Here is a 23,670-nt window from a genome sequence, read left to right as displayed (position 1 = left end):
GACGTATGGGCAGCCGCTCTGTGCTTCAATTAGAAAGGTTTGGAACGGAGAGGGGGTGAATTCACGCCACCTGTACTTTTTGGTGTTGGGCTGAGAAGTGGATTTTGATTTGTGCTTTGAAAAGGGGAGGCGGGTCCTGACTCCAGTCGTGTTCTGACTCAGTTCAGCACTTTGGAAGGAGGAATCTGCGTTACCAGAGACCTGTTGTCTCTTTCTCTTTCTCTCTCTCCCTCCCCCTCACTCTTTCTCTCTCTCTCCCTCCCCCTCACTCTTTCTCTCTCTCCCTCCCCCTCACTCTTTCTCTCTCTCCCTCCCCCTCACTCTTTCTCTCTCTCCCTCCCCCTCACTCTTTCTCTCTCTCTCTCCCTCCCCCTCACTCTTTCTCTCTCTCTCTCCCTCCCCCTCACTCTTTCTCTCTCTCTCTCCCTCCCCCTCACTCTTTCTCTCTCTCTCTCCCTCCCCCTCACTCTTTCTCTCTCTCTCTCCCTCCCCCTCACTCTTTCTCTCTCTCTCTCCCTCCCCCTCACTCTTTCTCTCTCTCCCTCCCCCTCACTCTTTCTCTCTCTCTCCCTCCCCCTCACTCTTTCTCTCTCTCTCCCTCCCCCTCACTCTTTCTCTCTCTCTCCCTCCCCCTCACTCTTTCTCTCTCTCTCCCTCCCCTCACTCTTTCTCTCTCTCTCCCTCCCCTCACTCTTTCTCTCTCTCCCTCCCCCTCACTCTTTCTCTCTCTCCCTCCCCTCACTCTTTCTCTCTCTCTCCCTCCCCTCACTCTTTCTCTTCCCCTCTCCCTCCCCCCTCCCTCCCTTCCCCTCTCCTCCCTCCCATCCCCTCTCCTCCCTCCCATCCCCTCTCCTCCCTCCCATCCCCTCTCCTCCCTCCCATCCCCTCTCCTCCCTTCTCCTCTCCTCCCTCCCCCTCACTCTTTCTCTTCCCCTCTCCTCTCTCCCTTCCCCTCTCCTCTCTCCCTTCCCCTCTCCTCTCTCCCTTCCCCTCTCCTCTCTCCCTTCCCCTCTCCTCCCTCCCATCCCCTCTCCTCCCTCCCTTCTCCTCTCCTCCCTCCCATCCCCTCTCCTCCCTCCCCTCCCCTCTCCTCCCTCTCCTCCCTCCCCATCCCCTCTCCTCCCTCCCCTCCCCTCTCCTCCCTCCCTTCTCCTCTCCTCCCTCCCATCTCCTCTCCTCCCTTCTCCTCTCCTCCCTCCCATCCCCTCTCCTCCCTTCTCCTCTCCTCCCTCCCATCCCCTCTCCTCCCTTCTCCTCTCCTCCCTCCCATCCCCTCCCCTCCCTCCCATCCCCTCTCCTCCCTCCCATCCCCTCTCCTCCCTCCCATCCCCTCTCCTCCCTCCCATCCCCTCTCCTCCCTCCCCATTTCCTCTCCTCCCTCCCATCCCCTCTCCTCCCTCCCCATCTCCTCTCCTCCCTCCCATCCCCTCTCCTCCCTCCCATCCCCTCTCCTCCCTCCCCATCCACCCCTTCTCTGCCTCTCCTCTGTGGGGGAGGTTCTCTTAACCTGGGTCTCCTCTCCAGTACTCCAGCCAACCTGTTAGCTCAATGGTGTTTTACCTTGTGTGTGATACTTCAACTGGATTTGTTTTGACTATAGTGAGGGGTTCCCAGCCAGCCTACCCCATCCCCCCCTCTCCCACCGGCCAGCCAATCCCCCTTTCTCCCACCGGCCAGCCTACCCCATCCCCCCCTCTCCCACCGGCCAGCCTACCCCATCCCCCCCTCTCCCACCGGCCAGCCAATCCCCCTTTCTCCCACCGGCCAGCCAATCCCCCTTTCTCCCACCGGCCAGCCAATCCCCCTTTCTCCCACCGGCCAGCCAATCCCCCTCTACCCAGCCGGCCAGCCAATCCCCCTCTACCCAGCCGGCCAGCCAATCCCCCTCTACCCAGCCGGCCAGCCAATCCCCCTCTACCCAGCCGGCCAGCCAATCCCCCTCTACCCAGCCGGCCAGCCAATCCCCCTCTACCCAGCCGGCCAGCCAATCCCCCTCTACCCAGCCGGCCAGCCAATCCCCCTCTACCCAGCCGGCCAGCCAATCCCCCTCTACCCAGCCGGCCAGCCAATCCCCCTCTACCCAGCCGGCCAGCCAATCCCCCTCTACCCAGCCGGCCAGCCAATCCCCCTCTACCCAGCCGGCCAGCCAATCCCCCTCTACCCAGCCGGCCAGCCAATCCCCCTCTACCCAGCCGGCCAGCCAATCCCCCTCTACCCAGCCGGCCAGCCAATCCCCCTCTGCCCAGCCGGCCAGCCAATCCCCTCTGCCCAGCCGGCCAGCCAATCCCCCTCTGCCCAGCCGGCCAGCCAATCCCCCTCTACCCAGCCCGGCCAGCAATCCCCCTCTGCCCAGCCGGCCAGCCAATCCCCTCTGCCCAGCCGGCCAGCCAATCCCCCCTCTGCCAGCCGGCCAGCCAATCCCCCTCTGCCCAGCCGGCCAGCCAATCCCCCTCTACCCAGCCGGCCAGCCATCCCCCTCTACCCAGCCGGCCAGCCAATCCCCCTCTGCCCAGCCCGATCCCCTCTACCCAGCCAATCCCCCCCTCTACCCAGCCGGCCAGCCAATCCCCCTCTGCCCAGCCGGCCAGCCAATCCCCCTCTACCCAGCCGGCCAGCCAATCCCCCTCTGCCCAGCCGGCCAGAATCCCCTCTGCCCAGCCGGCCAGCCAATCCCCCTCTGCCCAGCCGGCCAGCCATCCCCCTCTGCCCAGCCGCCAGCTAATCCCCCTCTGCCCAGCCCTAGTTTAGCCATCCCCTCTACCCAGCCGGCCAGCAATCCCCTCTGCCCAGCCCAGCCAATCCCCCCTGCCCAGCCCGGCCAGCCAATCCCCCTCTGCCCAGCCGGCTAGCTGATCCCCTCTCTGCCCAGCCGGCCAGCCAATCCCCTCTGCCCAGCCGGCCCAGCCAATCCCCCTCTGCCCAGCCGGCCAGCCAATCCCCCTCTGCCCAGCCGGCCAGCCAATCCCCCTCTACCCAGCCGGCCAGCCAATCCCCTCTACCCAGCCGGCCAGCCAATCCCCCTCTGCCCAGCCGGCCAGCCAATCCCCCTCTCCCACCGGCCAGCCAATCCCCCTCTCTCCCCCACCGGACCAGCCAACCCCCTCTGCCCAGCCCACCCCCCCATTCCCTCTACCCAGCCCACCGCCATTCCTTTACCCAGCCCACCGCCATTCCCCTCTACCAGCCCACCCCCATTTCCCTCTACCCTGCCCGCCCCCATTCCCTCTACCCTGCCCGCCCCCATTCCCTCTACCCTGCCCGCCCCCATTCCCCTCTACCCTGCCCGCCCCCATTCCCCTCTACCCAGTCCACCCCCATTCCCCTCTACCCAGCCCACCCCCATTCCCCTCTGCCCACCCCCATTCCCCTCTGCCCACCCCATTCCCTCTGCCCACCCCCATTCCCTCTGCCCACCCCATTCCCCTCTGCCCACCCCCATTCCCCTCTGCCCACCCCCATTCCCTCTGCCCACCCCCATTCCCCTCTGCCCACCCCATTCCCCTCTGCCCACCCCCATTCCCTCTGCCCACCCCCATTCCCCTCTGCCCAGCCCACCCCCATTCCCCTCTGCCCAGCCCACCCCCATTCCCCTCTGCCCACCCCCATTCCCCTCTGCCCACCCCCATTCCCTCTGCCCACCCCCATTCCCTCTGCCCACCCCCATTCCCTCTGCCCAGCCCACCCCCATTCCCCTCTACCCAGCCCACCCCCATTCCCCTCTGCCCAGCCCCATTCCCCTCTACCCAGCCCACCCCCATTCCCTCTGCCCAGCCCCATTCCCTCTGCCCCTCTACCCTGCCCACCCCCATTCCCCTCTACCCTGCCCACCCCCATTCCCTCTACCCAGCCCACCCCCATTCCCCTCTGCCCAGCCCCATTCCCTCTACCCAGCCCACCCCCATCCCCCTCTACCCTGCCCACCCCATTCCCCTCTACCCTGCCCACCCCCATTCCCCTCTACCCAGCCCACCCCCATTCCCCTCTGCCCACCCCCTGTATCTTCTGTCATGTCACCTGTCCGTAGCACCTAGGGCTGCTCGGTCGCTGAACCCAACTGGTCAGAGGAGTTGGGTGGAGTGATTTCCTAGTGGAGGACCTGTCAGCCTACCACTGTTGTGTCGTCAGAAAACATAATGATGGTGTTGTAGTCGTGCTTGAACAGAGTACAGGAGGGGTCTGAGCACGCACCTCTGAGGGGCCCCCGTGTTGAGGATCAGCGTGGCAGATGTGTTACTTACCCTCACCACCTGGGGGAGGCCCGTCAAGAAGTCCAGGATCCAGTTGCAGAGGGAGGTGTTTAGTCCCAGGGTCCTTAGCTTAGTGATGAGCTTTGAGGGCACTATGGTGTTGAACGCTGAGCTGTTGTCAATGAACAGCATTCTCACATACGTGTTCCTTTTGTCCAGGTGGGAAAGGGCAGTGCGGAATAGAGATGGCATCATCTGATGTTCTGTTGGGGCGGTATGCAAATTGTGGTGGGTCTAGGGGTTTCTGGGATGATGGTGTTGATGTGCGCCATGACCAGCCTTTCAAAGCAAGCACTACGTGGCGGTAATCATTTAGGCATGTTACCTTGGTGTTCTTGGGCGCAAGGGACTATGGTGGTCTGCTTGAAACGTGCAGGAATTACAGACTCGCGGGGAGAGGTTGAAAAATGTCAGTGAACACATGCGCTGAGTACATGTCCTGGTAGTGAATGTTGACCTGTTCGAAAGGTCATACTCACGTCGCCTACGGAGAAGAGCGTGTTCACTTTGGTTGTGATGTCATCTAGCTGGTTGGTTGTGCTGTCATCTAGCTGGTTGGTTGTGATGTCATCCAGCTGGTTGGTTGTGCTGTCATCTAGCTGGTTGGTTGTGCTGTCTTTCAGCTGGTTGGTTGTGATGTCATCCAGCTGGTTGGTTGTGCTGTCATCTAGCTGGTTGGTTGTGATGTCATCCAGCTGGTTGGTTGTGCTGTCTTCCAGCTGGTTGGTTGTGATGTGATGTCATCTAGCTGGTTGGTTGTGCTGTCATCCAGCTGGTTGGTTGTGCTGTCTTCCAGCTGGTTGGTTGTGCTGTCTTCCAGCTGGTTGGTTGTGCTGTCATCCAGCTGGTTGGTTGTGATGTCATCTAGCTGGTTGGTTGTGCTGTCATCCAGCTGGTTGGTTGTGATGTCATCTAGCTGGTTGGTTGTGCTGTCTTTCAGCTGGTTGGTTGTGCTGTCTTTCAGCTGGTTGGTTGTGATGTCATCTAGCTGGTTGGTTGTGCTGTCTTTCAGCTGGTTGGTTGTGCTGTCTTTCAGCTGGTTGGTTGTGCTGTCATCTAGCTGGTTGGTTGTGCTGTCATCCAGCTGGTTGGTTGTGCTGTCTTCCAGCTGGTTGGTTGTGCTGTCTTCCAGCTGGTTGGTTGTGCTGTCTTCCAGCTGGTTGGTTGTGATGTCATCTAGCTGGTTGGTTGTGATGTCATCTAGCTGGTTGGTTGTGATGTCTTTCAGCTGGTTGGTTGTGCTGTCATCCAGCTGGTTGGTTGTGCTGTCATCTAGCTGGTTGGTTGTGATGTCATCCAGCTGGTTGGTTGTGATGTCATCTAGCTGGTTGGTTGTGATGTCATCTAGCTGGTTGGTTGTGATGTCATCTAGCTGGTTGGTTGTGATGTCATCTAGCTGGTTGGTTGTGATGTCATCTAGCTGGTTGGTTGTGATGTCATCTAGCTGGTTGGTTGTGATGTCATCTAGCTGGTTGGTTGTGATGTGATGTCATCTAGCTGGTTGGTTGTGATGTCATCTAGCTGGTTGGTTGTGATGTCATCTAGCTGGTTGGTTGTGATGTCATCTAGCTGGTTGGTTGTGATGTCATCTAGCTGGTTGGTTGTGATGTCATCTAGCTGGTTGGTTGTGATGTCATCTAGCTGGTTGGTTGTGATGTCATCTAGCTGGTTGGTTGTGATGTCATCTAGCTGGTTGGTTGTGATGTCATCTAGCTGGTTGGTTGTGATGTCATCTAGCTGGTTGGTTGTGATGTCATCTAGCTGGTTGGTTGTGCTGTCTTTCAGCTGGTTGGTTGTGCTGTCTTCCAGCTGGTTGGTTGTGCTGTCATCTAGCTGGTTGGTTGTGATGTCATCTAGCTGGTTGGTTGTGATGTCATCTAGCTGGTTGGTTGTGATGTCATCTAGCTGGTTGGTTGTGATGTCATCTAGCTGGTTGGTTGTGATGTCATCTAGCTGGTTGGTTGTGATGTCATCTAGCTGGTTGGTTGTGATGTCATCTAGCTGGTTGGTTGTGCTGTCATCGTCATCCTCTTTGACAGAGGCACTTTCCCTCTGCATCCCAAATGGCACTGCTACCCTTATGGGCCCTGGTCAAAAGTAGTGCGCTAAAAAATGGGAACAGGGTGCCATTTGGGATGCATCATTGTCCTTTTGAGACGACTAAATCGGTGTTAGAAAGGGGGGGACTAAATCTGTGTTAGAAAGGGGGGGACTAAATCGGTGTTAGAAAGGGGGGGACTAATATGGTGTTAGAAAGGGGGGGCTAATTCGGTGTTAGAAAGGGGTAACAAGAGACAAACTCCTTTGGTCTCTGTTGGAATGACGGCTCGTCCCAGGAGTTCTTCCCGGGCCGTGTTGGCGCTTCCTGATCTGAACCTCCAAACACCCGTAGGAAGACCAGAACAGGGAAATCACTTCGGAGCAAGGTGATTGGTTGGCCAATTAAAACCCATTCAACATCTAGGCGTGGCGCGGCGCAAGGGGGAGGAATAATCCATATGAAGAAGCTGCTGTGATCATTAGGACATTTTATTTCTGGGTATTTGATATACCGCCTCAGACCAAGGGACTCATTAACTGCTTGATGAAGTGATATACCCAAATCTATCCTCAGGGGAAACTCGGGCAAGAGAAAGATCTGTACTGTTCTCTCCCTGACTAATACTATCTCTGACCTCTGTACTGTTACTCCCTGACTAATACCATCTCTGATCTGAGATCTGTACTGTTCTCTCTCTGACTAATACTATCTCTGATCTGAGATCCGTACTGTTCTCTCCCTGACTAATACCATCTCTGATCTGAGATCTGTACTGTTCTCTCCCTGACTAATACCATCTCTGATCTGAGATCTGTACGGTTCTCTCTCTGACTAATACTATCTCTGATCTCTGTACTGTTCTCTCCCTGATCTGAGATCTGTACTGTTCTCTCCCTGACTAATACTATCTCTGATCTGAGATCTGTACTGTTCTCTCCCTGATCTGAGATCTGTACTGTTCTCTGTCTGACTAATGATATCTGTGAAATGTTTGTTTTTATTTCTGTTCTAATGGTTTCAAACCTACAGTAGTTGTCCAAAGCATCTCTGGTCCGTCTCGCGTATCTCTATAAATGATTGTCTTGTAAAGGCCTGCGACTCATCCCTCAGTGACTTTCAGCCACCTCGCTGTCTCTCTTTCGCTCTGTCTTCGTCTGTGTAAATAGTCATTACACCTCTAACCTTCTCTCGCTCTCTCTCCTCCAGGCTGGCAAGAAGGACAAGAGTGATGCTCTGAACACTGCCATCGACAGGATGACCAAGAAGACGAGGGACCTTCGCAGACAGGTTGGTCCCTCTTCTTCCTCCCTCCATTCTCCCATTCCTTCTCCAGAGACCACCCCAGGTTTATTTGTCTTCCCCCGTCTTCTCATTCCTTCTTTCTCTGCATTCCTCCTATTCTTTGTCCTTATCTCCACAGACAGGTTGGTGCTAATCCCCCTCTTCTCCTCCCTCAATCTCCCTCTCCATTCTCCCCCTCAATCTCCCTTCTCCATCTCCCTCCCCCCCCCCTCAATCTCCCTCTCCATTCCTCCTCCCCTGTTCTCTATCCTCCCTCTCCATTCCTCCTCCCTCTGTTCTCTATCCTCCCTCTGTTCTCTTCCTCCCTCTGTTCTCTTCCTCCCTCTGTTCTCTTCCTCCCTCTGTTCTCTTCCTCCCTCTGTTCTCTTCCTCCCTCTGTTCTCTTCCTCCCTCTGTTCTCTTCCTCCCTCTGTTCTCTATCCTCCCTCTGTTCTCTTCCTCCCTCTGTTCTCTTCCTCCCTCTGTTCTCTTCCTCCCTCTGTTCTCTTCTTCCCTCTGTTCTCTTCTTCCCTCTGTTCTCTTCCTCCCTCTGTTCTCTTCCTCCCTCTGTTCTCTTCTTCCCTCTGTTCTCTTCCTCCCTCTGTTCTCTATCCTCCCTCTGTTCTCTTCCTCCCTCTGTTCTCTTCTTCCCTCTGTTCTCTTCCTCCCTCTGTTCTCTTCTTCCCTCTGTTCTCTTCTTCCCTCTGTTCTCTTCTTCCCTCTGTTCTCTATCATCCCTCTGTTCTCTTCCTCCCTCTGTTCTCTTCTTCCCTCTTTTCTCTATCCTCCCTCTGTTCTCTATCCTCCCTCTGTTCTCTATCCTCCCTCTGTCCTCCCTCTGTTCTCTATCCTCCCTCTGTCCTCCCTATGTTCTCTATCCTCCCTCTGTTCTCTATCCTCCCTCTGTTCTCTTCTTCCCTCTGTTCTCTTCTTCCCTCTGTTCTCTTCCTCCCTCTGTTCTCTTCCTCCCTCTGTTCTCTTCCTCCCTCTGTTCTCTTCTTCCCTCTGTTCTCTTCCTCCCTCTGTCCTCCCTCTGTTCTCTATCCTCCCTCTGTCCTCCCTCTGTTTTCTATCCTCCCTCTGTCCTCCCTCTGTTCTCTATCCTCCCTCTGTTCTCTATCCTCCCTCTGTTCTCTTTCCTCCCTCTGTTCTCTTCCTCCCCTCTGTTCTCTTCTTCCCTCTGTTCTCTTCTTCCCTCTGTTCTCTTCTTCCCTCTGTTCTCTTCTTCCCTCTGTTCTCTTCCTCCCTCTGTCCTCCCTCTGTTCTCTATCCTCCCTCTGTCCTCCCTCTGTTCTCTTCTTCCCCTCTGTTCTCTTCCTCCCTCTGTCCTCCTCCCTCTGTTCTCTATCCTCCCTCTGTCCTCCCTCTGTTCTCTATCCTCCCTCTGTCCTCCCCTCTGTTCTCTATCCTCCCTCTGTTCTCCCCCTCTGTTCTCTATCCTCCCTCTGTTCTCTATCCTCCCTCCCTGTTCTCTATCCTCCCTCTGTTCCCTCTTTCCTCCCTCTGTCCTCCCTATGTTCTCTATCCTCCCTCTGTTCTCTTCCTCCCTCTGTTCTCTTCCTCCCTCTGTTCTCTTCCTCCCTCTGTTCCCTCTTCTTCCTCCCTCTGTTCCCCTCTTTCTTCCTCTGTTCCCTCTTTCTTCCTCCCTCTGTTCCCTCTGTTCTTATCCTTCCCTCTGTTCTCTTCCTCCCTCTGTCCTCCCTCTGTTCTCTATCCTCCCTCTGTCCTCCCTTCCTCCCTGTTCTCTATCCTCCCTCTGTTCTCTTCCTCCTCCCTCTCTGTTCTCTTCCTCCCTCTGTTCCCTCTGTTCTCTCCTCCCTCTGTTCTCTTCCTCCCTCTGTTCTCTATCCTCCCTCTGTCCTCCCCCTCTGTTCTCTATCCTCCCTCTGTCCTCCCTCTGTTCTCTTCTTCCCTCTGTTCTCTTCCTCCCTCTGTCCTCCCTCTGTTCTCTATCCTCCCTCTGTCCTCCCTCTGTTCTCTATCCTCCCTCTGTCCTCCCTCTGTTCTCTATCCTCCCTCTGTTCTCCCTCTGTTCTCTATCCTCCCTCTGTTCTCTATCCTCCCTCTGTTCTCTTTCCTCCCTCTGTCCTCCCTATGTTCTCTATCCTCCCTCTGTTCTCTATCCTCCCTCTGTTCTCTTCCTCCCTCTGTTCTCTTCCTCCCTCTGTTCTCTTCTTCCCTCTGTTCTCTTCTTCCCTCTGTTCTCTTCTTCCCTCTGTTCTCTTCCTCCCTCTGTCCTCCCTCTGTTCTCTATCCTCCCTCTGTCCTCCCTCTGTTCTCTATCCTCCCTCTGTTCTCTATCCTCCCTCTGTTCTCTTCCTCCCTCTGTTCTCTTCCTCCCTCTGTTCTCTTCCTCCCTCTGTTCTCTTCCTCCCTCTGTTCTCTTCTTCCCTCTGTTCTCTTCCTCCCTCTGTCCTCCCTCTGTTCTCTATCCTCCCTCTGTCCTCCCTCTGTTCTCTATCCTCCCTCTGTTCTCTTTCCTCCCTCTGTTCTCTTTCCTCCCTCTGTTCTCTTTCCTCCCTCTGTTCTCTATCCTCCCTCTGTTCTCTATCCTCCCTCTGTTCTCTATCCTCCCTCTGTTCTCTATCCCCCCTTTGTTCTCTTCCTCCCTCTTCCTCCCAGTCCCATTCCTTCTCCTTCACAGACGGGTTGGTTTTACAAAATATTTAGTTTCTCTGCCAGAGGCTTTTGTTTTTCTCTAGTACAGCTAAAATAACTGTTCGGCTGTTTGACTCTTCTCTCCGTGTAGCTGCGTAAGGCGGTCATGGATCACGTCTCTGACTCGTTCCTGGAGACCAACGTTCCTCTGCTGGTTCTGATCGAAGCGGCGAAGAACGGGAACGAGAAGGAGGTGAAGGAATACGCCCAGGTGTTCCGCGAGCACGCCAACAAGCTCATCGAGGTACGATACCTAAAGTTACACACACATCTCTTGGAGTTTTCTAATTCCGATACTGTAGGGTGATGTCTTTAGGAGATGTCAGGTGTTAGAGCTGGACCGGGGGTTGGGGACATCTACGGAGGGGGAGGTAGGAATATTACTCTACACGGAACAAAAATACATCTCAACATCTTACAATTTCAAAGATTTTACTGGGAAAGCAGATATGATTGTGTTGCCCACATACACCTTAATTAAAAAAAAAAAATTCAGAAAACCAGTCCGTATCTGGTGTGACCACAATTTGCCTCACATCTCCTTCACATAGAGTTGATCAGGATGTTGATTGTGGCCTGTGGAATGTTGTCCCACTCCTCTTCAATGGCCGTGCCAAGTTTCTGGATATTGACGGGAACTGGAACACACGTCTATCCAGAGCATCCCAAACATGCTCATTGGGTGACATGTCTGGTGTTATAAGGAACTAGTATCGACTTGCCCTCTAAATCCCAACCTTATCACATTTTAGGAAACCACAAAACTGACCTTTAATTTCTCATTGATCTTGAAACATTTATTTTGCAGACTCCTTCATGTGATGTTTTACACTGACGATACAATACAGTGATTATACAAAACATTAGGAACACCTGCTCTTTCCATGACATACACTGACGATACAATACAGTGACTATACAAAACATTAGGAACACCTGCTCTTTCCATGACATACACTGACGATACAATACAGTGACTATACAAAACATTAGGAACACCTGCTCTTTCCATGACATACACTGTACAGTGACTATACAAAACATTAGGAACACCTGCTCTTTCCATGACATACACTGACGATACAATACAGTGACTATACAAAACATTAGGAACACCTGCTCTTTCCATGACATACACTGTACAGTGACTATACAAAACATTAGGAACACCTGCTCTTTCCATGACATACACTGACGATACAATACAGTGACTATACAAAACATTAGGAACACCTGCTCTTTCCATGACATACACTGACGATACAATACAGTGACTATACAAAACATTAGGAACACCTGCTCTTTCCATGACATACACTGTACAGTGACTATACAAAACATTAGGAACACCTGCTCTTTCCATGACATACACTGACATACAATACAGTGACTTATATTAGGAACAAAATACATTAGTGAACAAAACCACCTGCTCTTTCCATGACATACACTGACAATACAATACAGTGACTATACAAAACATTAGGAACACCTGCTCTTTCCATGACATACACTGTACAGTGACTATACAAAACATTAGGAACACCTGCTCTTTCCATGACATACACTGACTATACAAAACATTAGAACACCTACAATACAGTGACTATACAAAACATTAGGAACACCTGCTCTTTCCATGACATACACTGACAATACAATACAGTGATTATACAAAACATTAGGAACACCTGCTCTTTCCATGACATACACTGACAATACAATAAAGTGACTATACAAAACATTAGGAACACCTGCTCTTTCCAGTGACTATACAAAACATTAGGAACACCTGCTCTTTCCATGACATACACTGTACAGTGACTATACAAAACATTAGGAACACCTGCTCTTTCCATGACATACACTGACGATACAATACAGTGACTATACAAAACATTAGGAACACCTGCTCTTCCCATGACACAGACTGACCAGGTGAATCCAGGTGAAAGTTATGATCCCATATTGATGTCATTTGTTAAATCCACTTCAATCCGTGTCGATGAAGGGGAGGAGACAGTTCAATAAATCCTCGTACGGATCTCTACAGATCGGTGTCCCACCCACGGGACGGTTGAGCTAACGTGCACTAACGTGATTAGCATGAGGTTGGAAGTAACAAGAACATTTCCCAGGACATAGACCTATCTGATAAGGGGCAGAAAGCGTGAGTTCTTGTCCAAGTTACCGTAGCTATTACAGTGAAATAATACCATGCTATTGCATGAGGAGAGTGCACAGTTTTGAACATGAAAAGTTATTTATAAACCAATTAGACACATTTGGCCAGTCTTGACAATTTGTTTTAAACAAAAATGCAATGGTTCATTGGATCAGCCTAAAACTTTGCACATACACTGCTGCCATCTAGTGGCCAAAATATAAATTGTGCCTTGTCTGGAATAATACATTATGGTCTTTCTCTTGCATTTCAAATAAATAAATTTATATAAAAAAATAAGTGATCTTTTACCAAATCTAATGTGTTTATATTCTCCAGGATTATTTTCACATTTCCACAAACTTCAAAGTGTCTCCTTTCAAATGGTATCAAGCATATGCATATCCTTGCTTCAGGTCCTGAGCTACAGACAGTTAGATTTGGGGGGTGTCATTTTAGGTGAACATTGGAGAAAAAAGGGGTGGATCCGTAAGAGTTTTTTTAAAAGATGGAATTTTAACCCTAGAGACAATTGAGACATGGATTGTGTATGTGTGCCATTCAGAGGGTGAATAGGAGAGACTAAATATTTAAGTGCCTTTGAACGGGGTATGGTAGTAGGTGCCAGGCGCACCGGCTTGTGTGAACTGACAGCGCTGCTGGGATTTTCACACTCTCAACAGTTTTCCTGTGTGTATTAATGGTCCACCACCCAAAGGACATCCAGCCAACATGACACAACTGTGGGAAGAATTGGCGTAAACATGGACCAGCATCCCTGTGGAACGCTTTCTACACCTTGTGGAGTCCTTGACGAATTGAGGCTGTTCTGAGGGCAACTGAAGGGGGTGGTTCAACTCAATATTGATAAGGTGTTCCCAATGTTTGTGTATGTTGAGAACAGAACAATGGAATTAGGCCAGTAGCTAGCACCCAGTCTCAGCAAATTCCTTGTGTGATTGTGCTCCTGGGTAGCCGTGCAGTGGAAAGCTGCAGTACGCGCGTGTTGTCATTCATTCTGTTAGTCAAAACAGACACTCGACACCAACTCTCCATCTAAAACCAACACTGACTAAAGGACTTGGCACATCGGTCACACTGTGCGATGTTAAATTTAATTTTGAACAACCTGGCCAGATTGTGCGATTTAGCTTCAGTTCTGTCGAAACCTTCTGCGATTGGCCTGCGGGGCTACTTCATCTGCAACGGTGGATCTGTTCGCGTGTCGGCACCGGCTGTTCAACACCAACTGGATCTGATCGCGTGTCGGCACCGGCTGTTCAACACCAACTGGATCTGATCGCGTGTCGGCACCGGCTGTTCAACACCAACTGGATCTGATCGTGTGTCGGCACCGGCTGTTCAACACCAACTGGATCTGATCGCGTGTCGGCACCGGCTGTTCAACACCAACTGGATCTGATCGCGTGTCGGCACCGGCTGTTCAACACCAACTGGATCTGATCGTGTGTCAGCACCGGCTGTCCAACACCAACTGGATCTGATCGCGAGTGAACTGAGTCCAACACCAACTGGAATCGTGAAAATAGTTTCCTCAGAAAAACTTTTGTTCAAACACCAACTGGCTTCCCCAAAATCATTGATCGCTGTAGAACGTTTGTTTTTCACCAACTGGATTGATGCGAATGTCATGTGAACCAAGACCAACTGGAACTCTTCTTCTGGCACAGCATGTAAAACGTTTAAATATAACACCATTAATCTGACTATTCACATCGTATTATTGTGGGCATGCCCAGTGCAGTCTTTCTAATTGTTCACCAACTGGATCTGTTCTGCCACAACGGCTCAACGTTTCTGACACCAACTGGATCTGATTGTCAGAACCTACAACCGCTGTTTTAATGTCAGAACCAGAACCTGTCATCTGAACTACCCAAGACGTCTGCACGTGGCTGTTTAATGTCAGACTGGACCTGTCACACTGAACGACCCAAGACGTCTGTACGTAGAGGTAGTTTAATGTCACCAACTGGATCTGACGTCGGTACGTAGAGGCGTGTCGGCACCGTTTAATGTCAGACTGGACCCTGTCACACTGAACGACCCAAGACGTTGTACGTAGACACCAATGGACCCTGTTACACTGAACGACCCAAGGCGTTCAACACCAACTGGATCTGTAATGTCAGAACCAGAACCTGTTACACTGAACACCCAAGACTGGATCGTGATCGTTTAATGTCAGACCGGCTGTTCCTGTCACCAACTGGATCTGATCGTAGAGGTAGTTTAATGTCAGACCTAGACCCTGTTACCAACACCAACTGGATCTGTTCGTAGAGGTAGTTTAATGTTCAGAACCAGAACTGTTCTGATCGACCCAAGACGTCAGCACGTAGAGGTAGTTTAATGTCACCAACTGGATCTGATCGCCCAAGTGTCAGCACGTAGAGCTAGTTTAATGTCAGACCTAGACCCTGTCACTGAACTACCCAAGACGTCTGTACGTAGAGGTAGTTTAATGTCAGACTTAGACCCTGTTACACTGAACACAAGGCGTCTGTACGTGAGGTAGTTTAATGTCAGACTTAGCCTGTTCACTGACACCAACTGGATCTGTTTAGTTTAATGTCAGACCTAGACCCTGTCACACTGTTCAACACCAACTGGATCTGAGGTAGTTTAATGTCAGACCTAGACCCTGTTAAAGCCTCAGACTCTGTATGCTTATGGGCGTTTAACTGTTAGGAAAAGAACCTGAAACTGAAGCCCAAGGCGTCTGGAAATAGTTTAATGTCAGAAAGACCCTTTGTCCAAACTCCAAACAAATAGGCTTTAATGTAACATTGACCCTGTCAGAACGACCCAAGACGTTCACGTCAGGTAGATTGACCTAGACCCTGTCATGTGAACCAAGACTAATGAAAGTTTAATTCAGTCAGGCACCTAGACCCTGTCAAAACGTTTAAATATAACTATTTATTAACCTGACTATTCACAATGAACGACCCAAGGGCAGCCCAGTGCAGTCTTTTAATTGTTCAGTCTCCCGACCCTGTCACACTGAACGCTCAACGTTTCTGACACCACTTAATGTCAGACCTTGTCAGAACCTACAACCTGCACGTAGAGGTAGTTTAATGTCAGAACCAGAACCTGTCACGCTGAACGACCCAAGACGTCTGTACGTAGAGGTAGTTTAATGTCAGACTTAGACCCTGTTACACTGAACGGCCCAAGACACCCCCGGGACGGCAAAATCGTAGCATGAGATCATCGTCTGCGACGGCTTTAATTCAACCGACTTGAGCTTTATGAAAGATGCCGGAGCAGAAGACGGATGTGGTTCCACATGTCACCCTATTCCCTGTGTAGTGAACTACATTGGACCAGTGCCTGTAAGGCTAGTGCACTATGTAGGGTGCCATTTGTGCCCTAGCCATGGTGTTGTGATTTTTTTGAGCCGTCAGACAGAAAGACAAAGACTCTGTATGGCTGGTCACAGCTGTGGAGCCCACTTTAAGCCTGGCCCAGAGTAGCCAAACCTCCCCCTGCCTGACAAGGTTAAGTGATTCCTCTGGGGACGGGGATTCATTGTCTAAACAGTTGGATCTCCATCCACCTACTACTACTTATTGACAGACCGAGACAGCGTAACACAGGGAGGGAACGAGAGCACTTCTCCCCTGCTGCGTTGTGTTCTGACTGCCACACTGGTTTTCAGACTGATACGAAAAGGGACGCTTTTGTCAAATAAATGTATTGCACTCTTTCTCTCTCCCTCATCCCCTCCCTTTCTTGTGTTCCCTCTCTCATCAACCCTTCCTTCACTCCATCTCTCAAGAGTTCTCGCTCATTCTGTCAAGTCCATTCTAAAAGGGGCTTTTATTGGCACGGGAGACGTGTGTATATATATATATATATATGTGTGTGTGTGTGTTTTTACGTTGCCAAAGGAAGTGACATCATCAGTGAGATGTAACAAACATCTGAAAACATAAAGAAGAAGAAGAAAGGAAACGCATTGCACTCAATGGATAAGGCGTTTCTCGTGTTTTATGGTCATCTGTGCACAGTGTACAACGCCATCCGACTTTCCCTAATAGCATGATGCTCATGTTTTGAACAACATTAGCAGTCTTCATCAGTTGACTTGAAATATATCCCCCCAGTGAATGAACTTTGTAACTGTCAGAGTGTCGTTCACTGACATTTTAAAAATGACCTCTCACTTGTCCCTATGGATGGCCCATGACCGAACCCTTGCCATTTGACTCTGTGGATGGTGCAGACGTGTTGGGGAGTGGGGGGTTACCATAGGGGACAGGGAGCCGGAGCAGGCCAGAGGGTTACCATGTGGGACAGGGAGCCGGAGCAGGCCAGAGGGTTACCATGTGGGACAGGGAGCCGGAGCAGGCCAGAGGGTTACCATGTGGGACAGGGGGAGCCGGAGCAGGCCAGAGGGTTACCATGTGGGACAGGGAGGGTTACGGGGCAGGCCAGAGGCCAGTTACCATGTGGGACAGGGACCCAGGCCAGAGGGTTACCAGGCCAGAGGGTTACCATGTGGGACAGGACCTTGAGCAGGCCAGAGAGTTACCATGTGGGACAGGGATCCGGAACAGGCCAGAGGGTTACCATGTGGGACAGGGAGCCGGAACAGGCCAGAGAGTTACCATGTGGGACAGGGATCCGGAACAGGCCAGAGGGTTACCATGTGGGACAGGGAGCCGGAGCAGGCCAGAGGGTTACCATGTGGGACAGGGATCCGGAGCAGGCCAGAGGGTTACCATGTGGGACAGGGAGCCGGAGCAGGCCAGAGGGTTACCATGTGGGACAGGGAGCCGGGCAGGCCAGAGGGTTACCATGTGGGACAGGGAGGCCAGAGGGTTACCATGTGGGACAGGGAGCAGAGCCCAGAGGGTTACCATGTGGGACAGGTATCCGGAACAGGCCAGAGAGTTACATGTGGGACAGCCAGGCCAGAGGGTTACCATGTGGGACAGGGCCAGAGGGTTACCATGGGGACAGGGAGCCAGCCAGCAGATGGACAGGGAGCATGCCCAGCAGATGGACTAGCATGCCAGCAGATGGACGAGCATGCCAGCAGATGGACGAGCATGCCAGCAGATGGACTAGCATGCCAGCAGATGGACGAGCATGCCAGCAGATGGACGAGCATGCCAGCAGATGGACTTCAAGTCATTATACTAACGCTAGTTAGCAACTAACTTCAAACTGCTCACAGAGACCATAAAAATAGTATTCACTAGTGTTCATCTGCCTCTGGAAGTAGATAAAGGACCTTTTTATTGCCAAAATCCCAAAGTATCCCTTTTAAACAGCGGAGGGAGAAGAGCTATGGTTTCTTCACCATGCCTGAATGACAGCTTTACCTTTTTGATCAGGGCTCTTAGGGAATGGGCGTGCTGTTCGCCTTCCACACTGTTCTTTGACCACCCTGTAACAGGTGTGGCAGGTGAACACAGTATGAAGCATCATTAGGTTTGAAAGTTATGGTGGAAGCTCATCAGGCTTGGCTTTCACCTGGGTACTGCTTTCACCTGTACTTCTTTCACCTGGTCACTTCTTTCACCTGGTCACTTTCACCTGGTCACTTCTTTCACCTGGTCACTTCTTTCACCTGGTCACTTCTTTCACCTGGTCACTTCTTTCACCTGGTCACTTCTTTCACCTGGGTACTGCTTTCACCTTGCTTTCAACTGGTCACTTCTGGTCACTGGTCACTTTCACCTGGGCACTTCTTTCACCTGGGCACTTCTTTCACCTGGTCACTTCTTTCACCTGGTCACTTCTTTCACTGGGTACTGGTCACTTCTTTCACCTGGTCACTTCTTTCACCTGGGCACCTGGTCACTTTTTCAACTGGTCACTTCTTTCACCTGGGCACTGCTTTCACCTGGGCACTTCTTTCAGTCACCTTTCCTGCACTTCTTTCACCTGGTCACTTCTTTCAACTGGGCACTCACCTCCCACCTGCACTACCTGGTCACTTCTTTCACTGGTCACTTCTTTCACCTGGTCACTTCTTTCACCTGGTCACTTCTTTCACCTGGTCACTCTTTCACCTGGTCACTTCCAACTGGTCACTTCTTTCACCTGGGCACTTCTTTCACCTGGTCACTTCTTTCACCTGGTCACTCACCTGGTCACTCCCTGGTCACTTCTTTCACGGTCACTTCTTTCACCTGGGTACTGCTCCCTGGGCACTGCTTTCACCTGCACTTCTTTCACCTGGTCACTTCTTTCAACTCTCCCTCACTTCTTTCACCTGGTCACTTCTTTCACTGGTCACCACCTGGTCACTCTCCTGGTCACTCCCTGGTCACTCACCTGGTCACTTCTTTCACCTGGTCACTCTTTCACCTGGTCCCTGGTCACTTCTTTCACCTGGTCACTTCCACCTGGTCACTTCTTTCACCTGGTCACCTTTCCCTGGTCACTTCTTTCACCTGGTCACTTCTTTCACCTGGTCACTCACCTCCCTGCACTTTCTTTTTCACCTGGTCACTTCTTTCAACTGGTCACTCACCTGGTCACTCCACCTGCACTTTCACGGTTTCACCTGGTCACTTCTTTCACCTGGTCACTCCAACTCCTTCTTTCACCTGGTCACTTCTTTCACGGTTCTTTCACCTGGTCACTCTCCTGGTCACTCCACTGGTCACTTCTTTCACCTGGTACTGTGGTCACTTCTTTCACCTGGTCACTCCCTGCACTTCTTTCTTTCACGGTACTTCTTTCACCTGTCTCCCTGGGCTCCCCTGCACTTCTTTCACGGTCACTTCTTTCACCTGGTCCTCCACCTGGTCACTGGTCACCACCTGGTCACCACCTGGTCACTTCTTTCCCTGCACTTCTTTCACGGTCACTTCTTTCACCTGGTCTCCACCTTCCACCTGGTCACTTCTTTCACCTGGTCACTTCTTTCACCTGTCTCCACCTCCCTGGTCACTTCTTTCACGGTTCTTTCACCTGTTCTTTCACCTGTCTCCCTCCACTGCACTTCTTTCACGGTCACTTCGTTCACCTGTCTCCACCCCTGGTCCTTTCACCTGCACTTCTTTCACGGTTCTTTCACCGGTCACTTCTTTCACCTGGTCACTTCTTTCCCTGCACCACGGTCACTTCTTTCACCTGGTCTCCCTGGTCACTCCCTGCACTTCTTTCACGGTCACTTTCACCTGGTCCTTTCACCTGGTCACTTCTTTCACCTGGTCACTTCCTTTCCCTGCACCACGGTCACCGTACTTCTTTCACCTGGTCTCCCCTCCCACCTGCACTTCTTTCACGGTACTTCTTTCAACTGTCTCACCTGGTCACTTCTTTCAACTCCCTGCACCACGGTCACCGTAGTCTCCCTGGTCACTCCCTGCACCTTTCACGGTACCGTAGTCTCCCCTCCCCCTGCACTACGATGCACGTAGTCTCCCTCCCTGCACTACGGTACTCCCCTCCCTGTCGGTGCCCCCTCCCTGCACCACGGTGCCGTAGTCTCCCCTTCACTACGGTGCCGTAGTCTCCCTCCCTGCACTACGGTACCGTAGTCTCCTCCCTCTCGGTCCCTCCCTGCACTACGATGCCGTAGTCTCCCTCCCTGCACCACGGTCTCCCTCCCTGCCGTAGTCTCCCTCCCTTCACCACGGTGCCGTAGTCTCCCTCCCTGCACCACGGTGCCGTAGTCTCCTCCCTGCACTACGGTGCCGTAGTCTCCTCCCTGCACCACGGTGCCGTAGTCTCCTCCCTGCACCACGGTGCCGTAGTCTCCCTCCCTGCACTACAATACCGTAGTCTCCCCTCCCTGCACTACGGTACCGTAGTCTCCCCTCCCTGCACCACGGTGCCGTAGTCTCCCTCCCTGCACTGCGGTGCCGTAGTCTCCTCCCTGCACTCGGTGCCGTAGTCTCTCCCTGCACTACGGTACGTAGTCTCCTCCCTGCACTTTCGGTGCCGTAGTCTCCTCCCTGCACCACGGTGCCGTAGTCTCCCCCTCCCACGGTGCCGTTCACCTCCCCTGCACGGTACCGTAGTCTCCTCCCTGCACTACGATCTCCTCCTGCACCGTAGTCTCCCCCTCCCACGGCACCACGGTCTCCCTCCTTCACCGTAGTCTCCCTCCCTGCACCACGGTACCGTAGTCTCCCCTCCCTTCACCGGTACGGTCTCCTCCCTGCACCACGGTAGTCTCCCCTCCCTGCACCACGGTGCCGTAGTCTCCCCTGCACCCTGCACTACGGTGCCGTAGTCTCCCTCCCTGCACCACGGTGCCGTAGTCTCCCTCCCTGCACCACGGTACCGTAGTCTCCCTCCCTGCACTACGATACCGTAGTCTCCCTCCCTGCACCACAGTGTGCATCTAGACTGCCCACTACCTCAATAGGCCAGGCAGGAACAGTGTCGGTGTTACTGCACTAGTCAGCATTACAGCCACCCAGTCAGACCACCAGTCACCCGGGCAACCAGACGGTAGCGTTCTCACTAACCGGTAACCATAGAGATAATGTTCTATTTAATGACACGTCACCACTCGCTGTGTAGAATGACTCATTTTAGTGTTGTGTGACTATAGAGAACCTCTGCTCTGTGTGTGTGTGTGTGTGTGTGTGTGTGTGTGTGTGTGTGTGTGTGTGTGTGTGTTTAGCAAGCAGTACTGTTGCATATGGATTAAATATTAAAAGCTGACACCAATACCGTAAGTTTTAATTCTGGCCCACGTGACATTGTCATTGTTTTCTGAATCAGTGTTAAACCTGTAGCAGGTGCCCCCCTCCCTCTCTGCTCTTCTCTGATCCACTTCATCTTACTTATTGATAAAGGGTTGACTGTTATTTACACCCCGTATTGATTAATCCATCCCCTGGGTGTTGATATTTAGGAATTGGGAAGGTAACCTAATTTAACGACACATTCTTTACTCCCGAGAGAGAGAGGGGGAGGGAGAGGAGGGAAAGGGGAGGGAGGGAGGGGGGGAGGGGAAGGGAGAGAGGGGGAGGGAGAGGGAAAGGGAGAGAGGGAAGGGAGAGGGGGGAGGAAAGGGAGAGAGGGGGAGAAAGGGGAGAGGGAGGAGGGAGGGAGGGAGAGGAGGGGCGGAGGGAAGGGGAGAGGGGGAGGGAAAGGGAGAGGGGGGGCAAGATTCCACCTCCTTTTATTCTCTTTTTATAAATGGATTTAATCTTAACCTGGAGTGAATTTAGAATGACAGAATATATCACCACCGGAATGTTTAGTGGAATAGAATTGATACAATTGTAAACGTGTTAGAACGTCGGTCCATGAAATGGTTCTGTCATTTACTCTCCATAACTGTGGCAGCTTGTTTTGAAATTATAAGTGGCGTTTCTGGAACCCAATTTATGGAATAGAATGATTTCTACTTCCAGCAATATAACTGCTGATTCCTGTTTCTCCATTAACCCCCCTCCCCCTCCTCAACCATGTGGTAATTTATACCGATGGATTTTCCACTGAATCAACAGCATGGGCCCATATGGCCATAAACCCTGATGATATACGGGGCATTCAGAAAGTATTCAGACCCCTTCCCCATTTTCCCCCATTTTCTTACGTTGCTGCCTTATTCTAAAATGGATTTAAATTCAATCTAGACAGAGTGCTCCATAATAGCAAAGCAAAACATTTTTATTGAAACAAATACCTTATTTAAATTAAGTATTCAGACCCTTTGCTATGAGACTCTTAAATTGAGCTCGGATGCATCCTGTTTCCATTGATCGTCCTTGAGACGTTTCTACAACTTGATTTTTGAGTCCAACCTGTGGTAAAATTCAATTGATCGGACATGATTTTGGAAAGGCACACACCTGTCTATATAAGGTCCCACAGTTGACAGGTGCACGTCAGAGCAAAAAACGAAGACGTGAGGTCAAAGGAATTGTCCGTAGAGTTCCGAGACAGGATTGTGTCGAGGCACAAACTGAGAAATCAGGCGAGAAGGGCCTTGGTCTTCGAGGTGATAGGTCACTCTAACAGAGCTCCAGAGTTCCTCTCTGGAGATGGGAGAACCTTCCAGAAGGAAAACTATCTCTGCAGCACTCCACCAATCACGCCTTTATGGTAGAGTGGCCAGACGGAAGCCACTCCTCAGTAAAAGTCACATGACAGCCTGCTAGGAGTTAGCCAAAAGGCACCTAAAGGATTCTGACCATGAGAAACAAGATGATGATCTGGTCTGTTGAAATCAAGATTGAAGTCGTTGGCCTGAAGGAAACCTGGCACCATCCCAACGGTGAAGCCGTGGTGGCTGGGAGACTAGTCAGGATCAAGAAAAAGATGAGCGGAGCTAATCCTGCTTCAGAGCTCTTAGGACCTCAGACTGGGGTGAAGGTTCACCTTCCAACAGGACAACGACTCGAAGCACACAGCCAAGACAACGCAGGAGTGGCTTCGGTACAACTCTGAATGTCCTTCAGTTGCCCAGCCAGAGTCCGGACTTGAACCCGATCAAACATCTCTGGAGAGACCTGAAAATGGCTGTGCAGCGACGCTCCCCATCCAACCTGACAGAGCTTGAGAGGATCTGCAGAGAAGAATGGGAGAAACTCCCCAAATACAGGTGTGCCAAGCTTGTAGCGTCGTACCCAAGAAGACTGGAGGCTGTAATCACTGCCAAAGGTTCTTCAACAAAGTGCTGAGTAAAGGTTCTGACTACTTATGTAAATGTGATTTCAGTTTTTTTTGTAATACATATGCAATATATTTGCAAATGTTTTCTAAAATGTTTTTGCTATGTTTTTGTCATTTGTCATTATGGAGTATTGTGATGTCATTATGGAGTATTGTGATGTCATTATGGCGTATTGTGATGTCATTATGGAGTATTGTGATGTCATTATGGAGTATTGTGTGTAGATCAGGGGGAAAAAACAGTTCAGTAATCAATTTTAGAATAAATGCATCCTAACAAAATGGGAAAAATTAATTGTTAGTTCTTAAAGATTATATTTTTTATGAATTTATAGGTCCATTATACTTTCTACACACATCTGGGTTTAGTCTTAAGCTTACACTGACTGTGTTTTACTGCCCCCATAAAATAAATAAGCAAATTATATATTTTTATAATTCGTTTTTAGGAGTGGTGTCAAAGATTCCTCTGCTAAATGAATCTAGGGGAAACGCTGACCATGCGGTCTGTGGATGTGAGTGGGAGTCTGTTGTTTGTTTTCTAGCTACATGCTGTGTATAATCAGAAGCTGACTGTCTGTGTGATGAGATGGAGACAGTAAATGTCTATAGTGCTGTGCAGTGTGTATGTAGGTGTGAGTCTGACTGTC

General features: G+C 51.3%; 1 protein-coding gene across 1 annotated transcript in view; it reads left to right on the top strand.

The window, feature by feature from the left end:
* Positions 1–23,670, top strand: part of LOC118381083 (catenin alpha-1-like) — a 270,529-nt gene that overhangs the window by 136,465 nt on the left and 110,394 nt on the right. The window contains 2 exon segments of the mRNA XM_052517805.1: positions 7,495–7,575; positions 10,319–10,471. Coding sequence (XP_052373765.1) covers positions 7,495–7,575; positions 10,319–10,471 — 234 coding nt within the window.

The sequence above is a fragment of the Oncorhynchus keta genome, chromosome 4 (genome assembly GCF_023373465.1).
Source record: "Oncorhynchus keta strain PuntledgeMale-10-30-2019 chromosome 4, Oket_V2, whole genome shotgun sequence".
NCBI lineage: Eukaryota > Metazoa > Chordata > Actinopteri > Salmoniformes > Salmonidae > Oncorhynchus > Oncorhynchus keta.
Note: the sequence above shows the minus strand (reverse complement) of the source record. Positions and strands in the feature narration are given on the sequence as shown.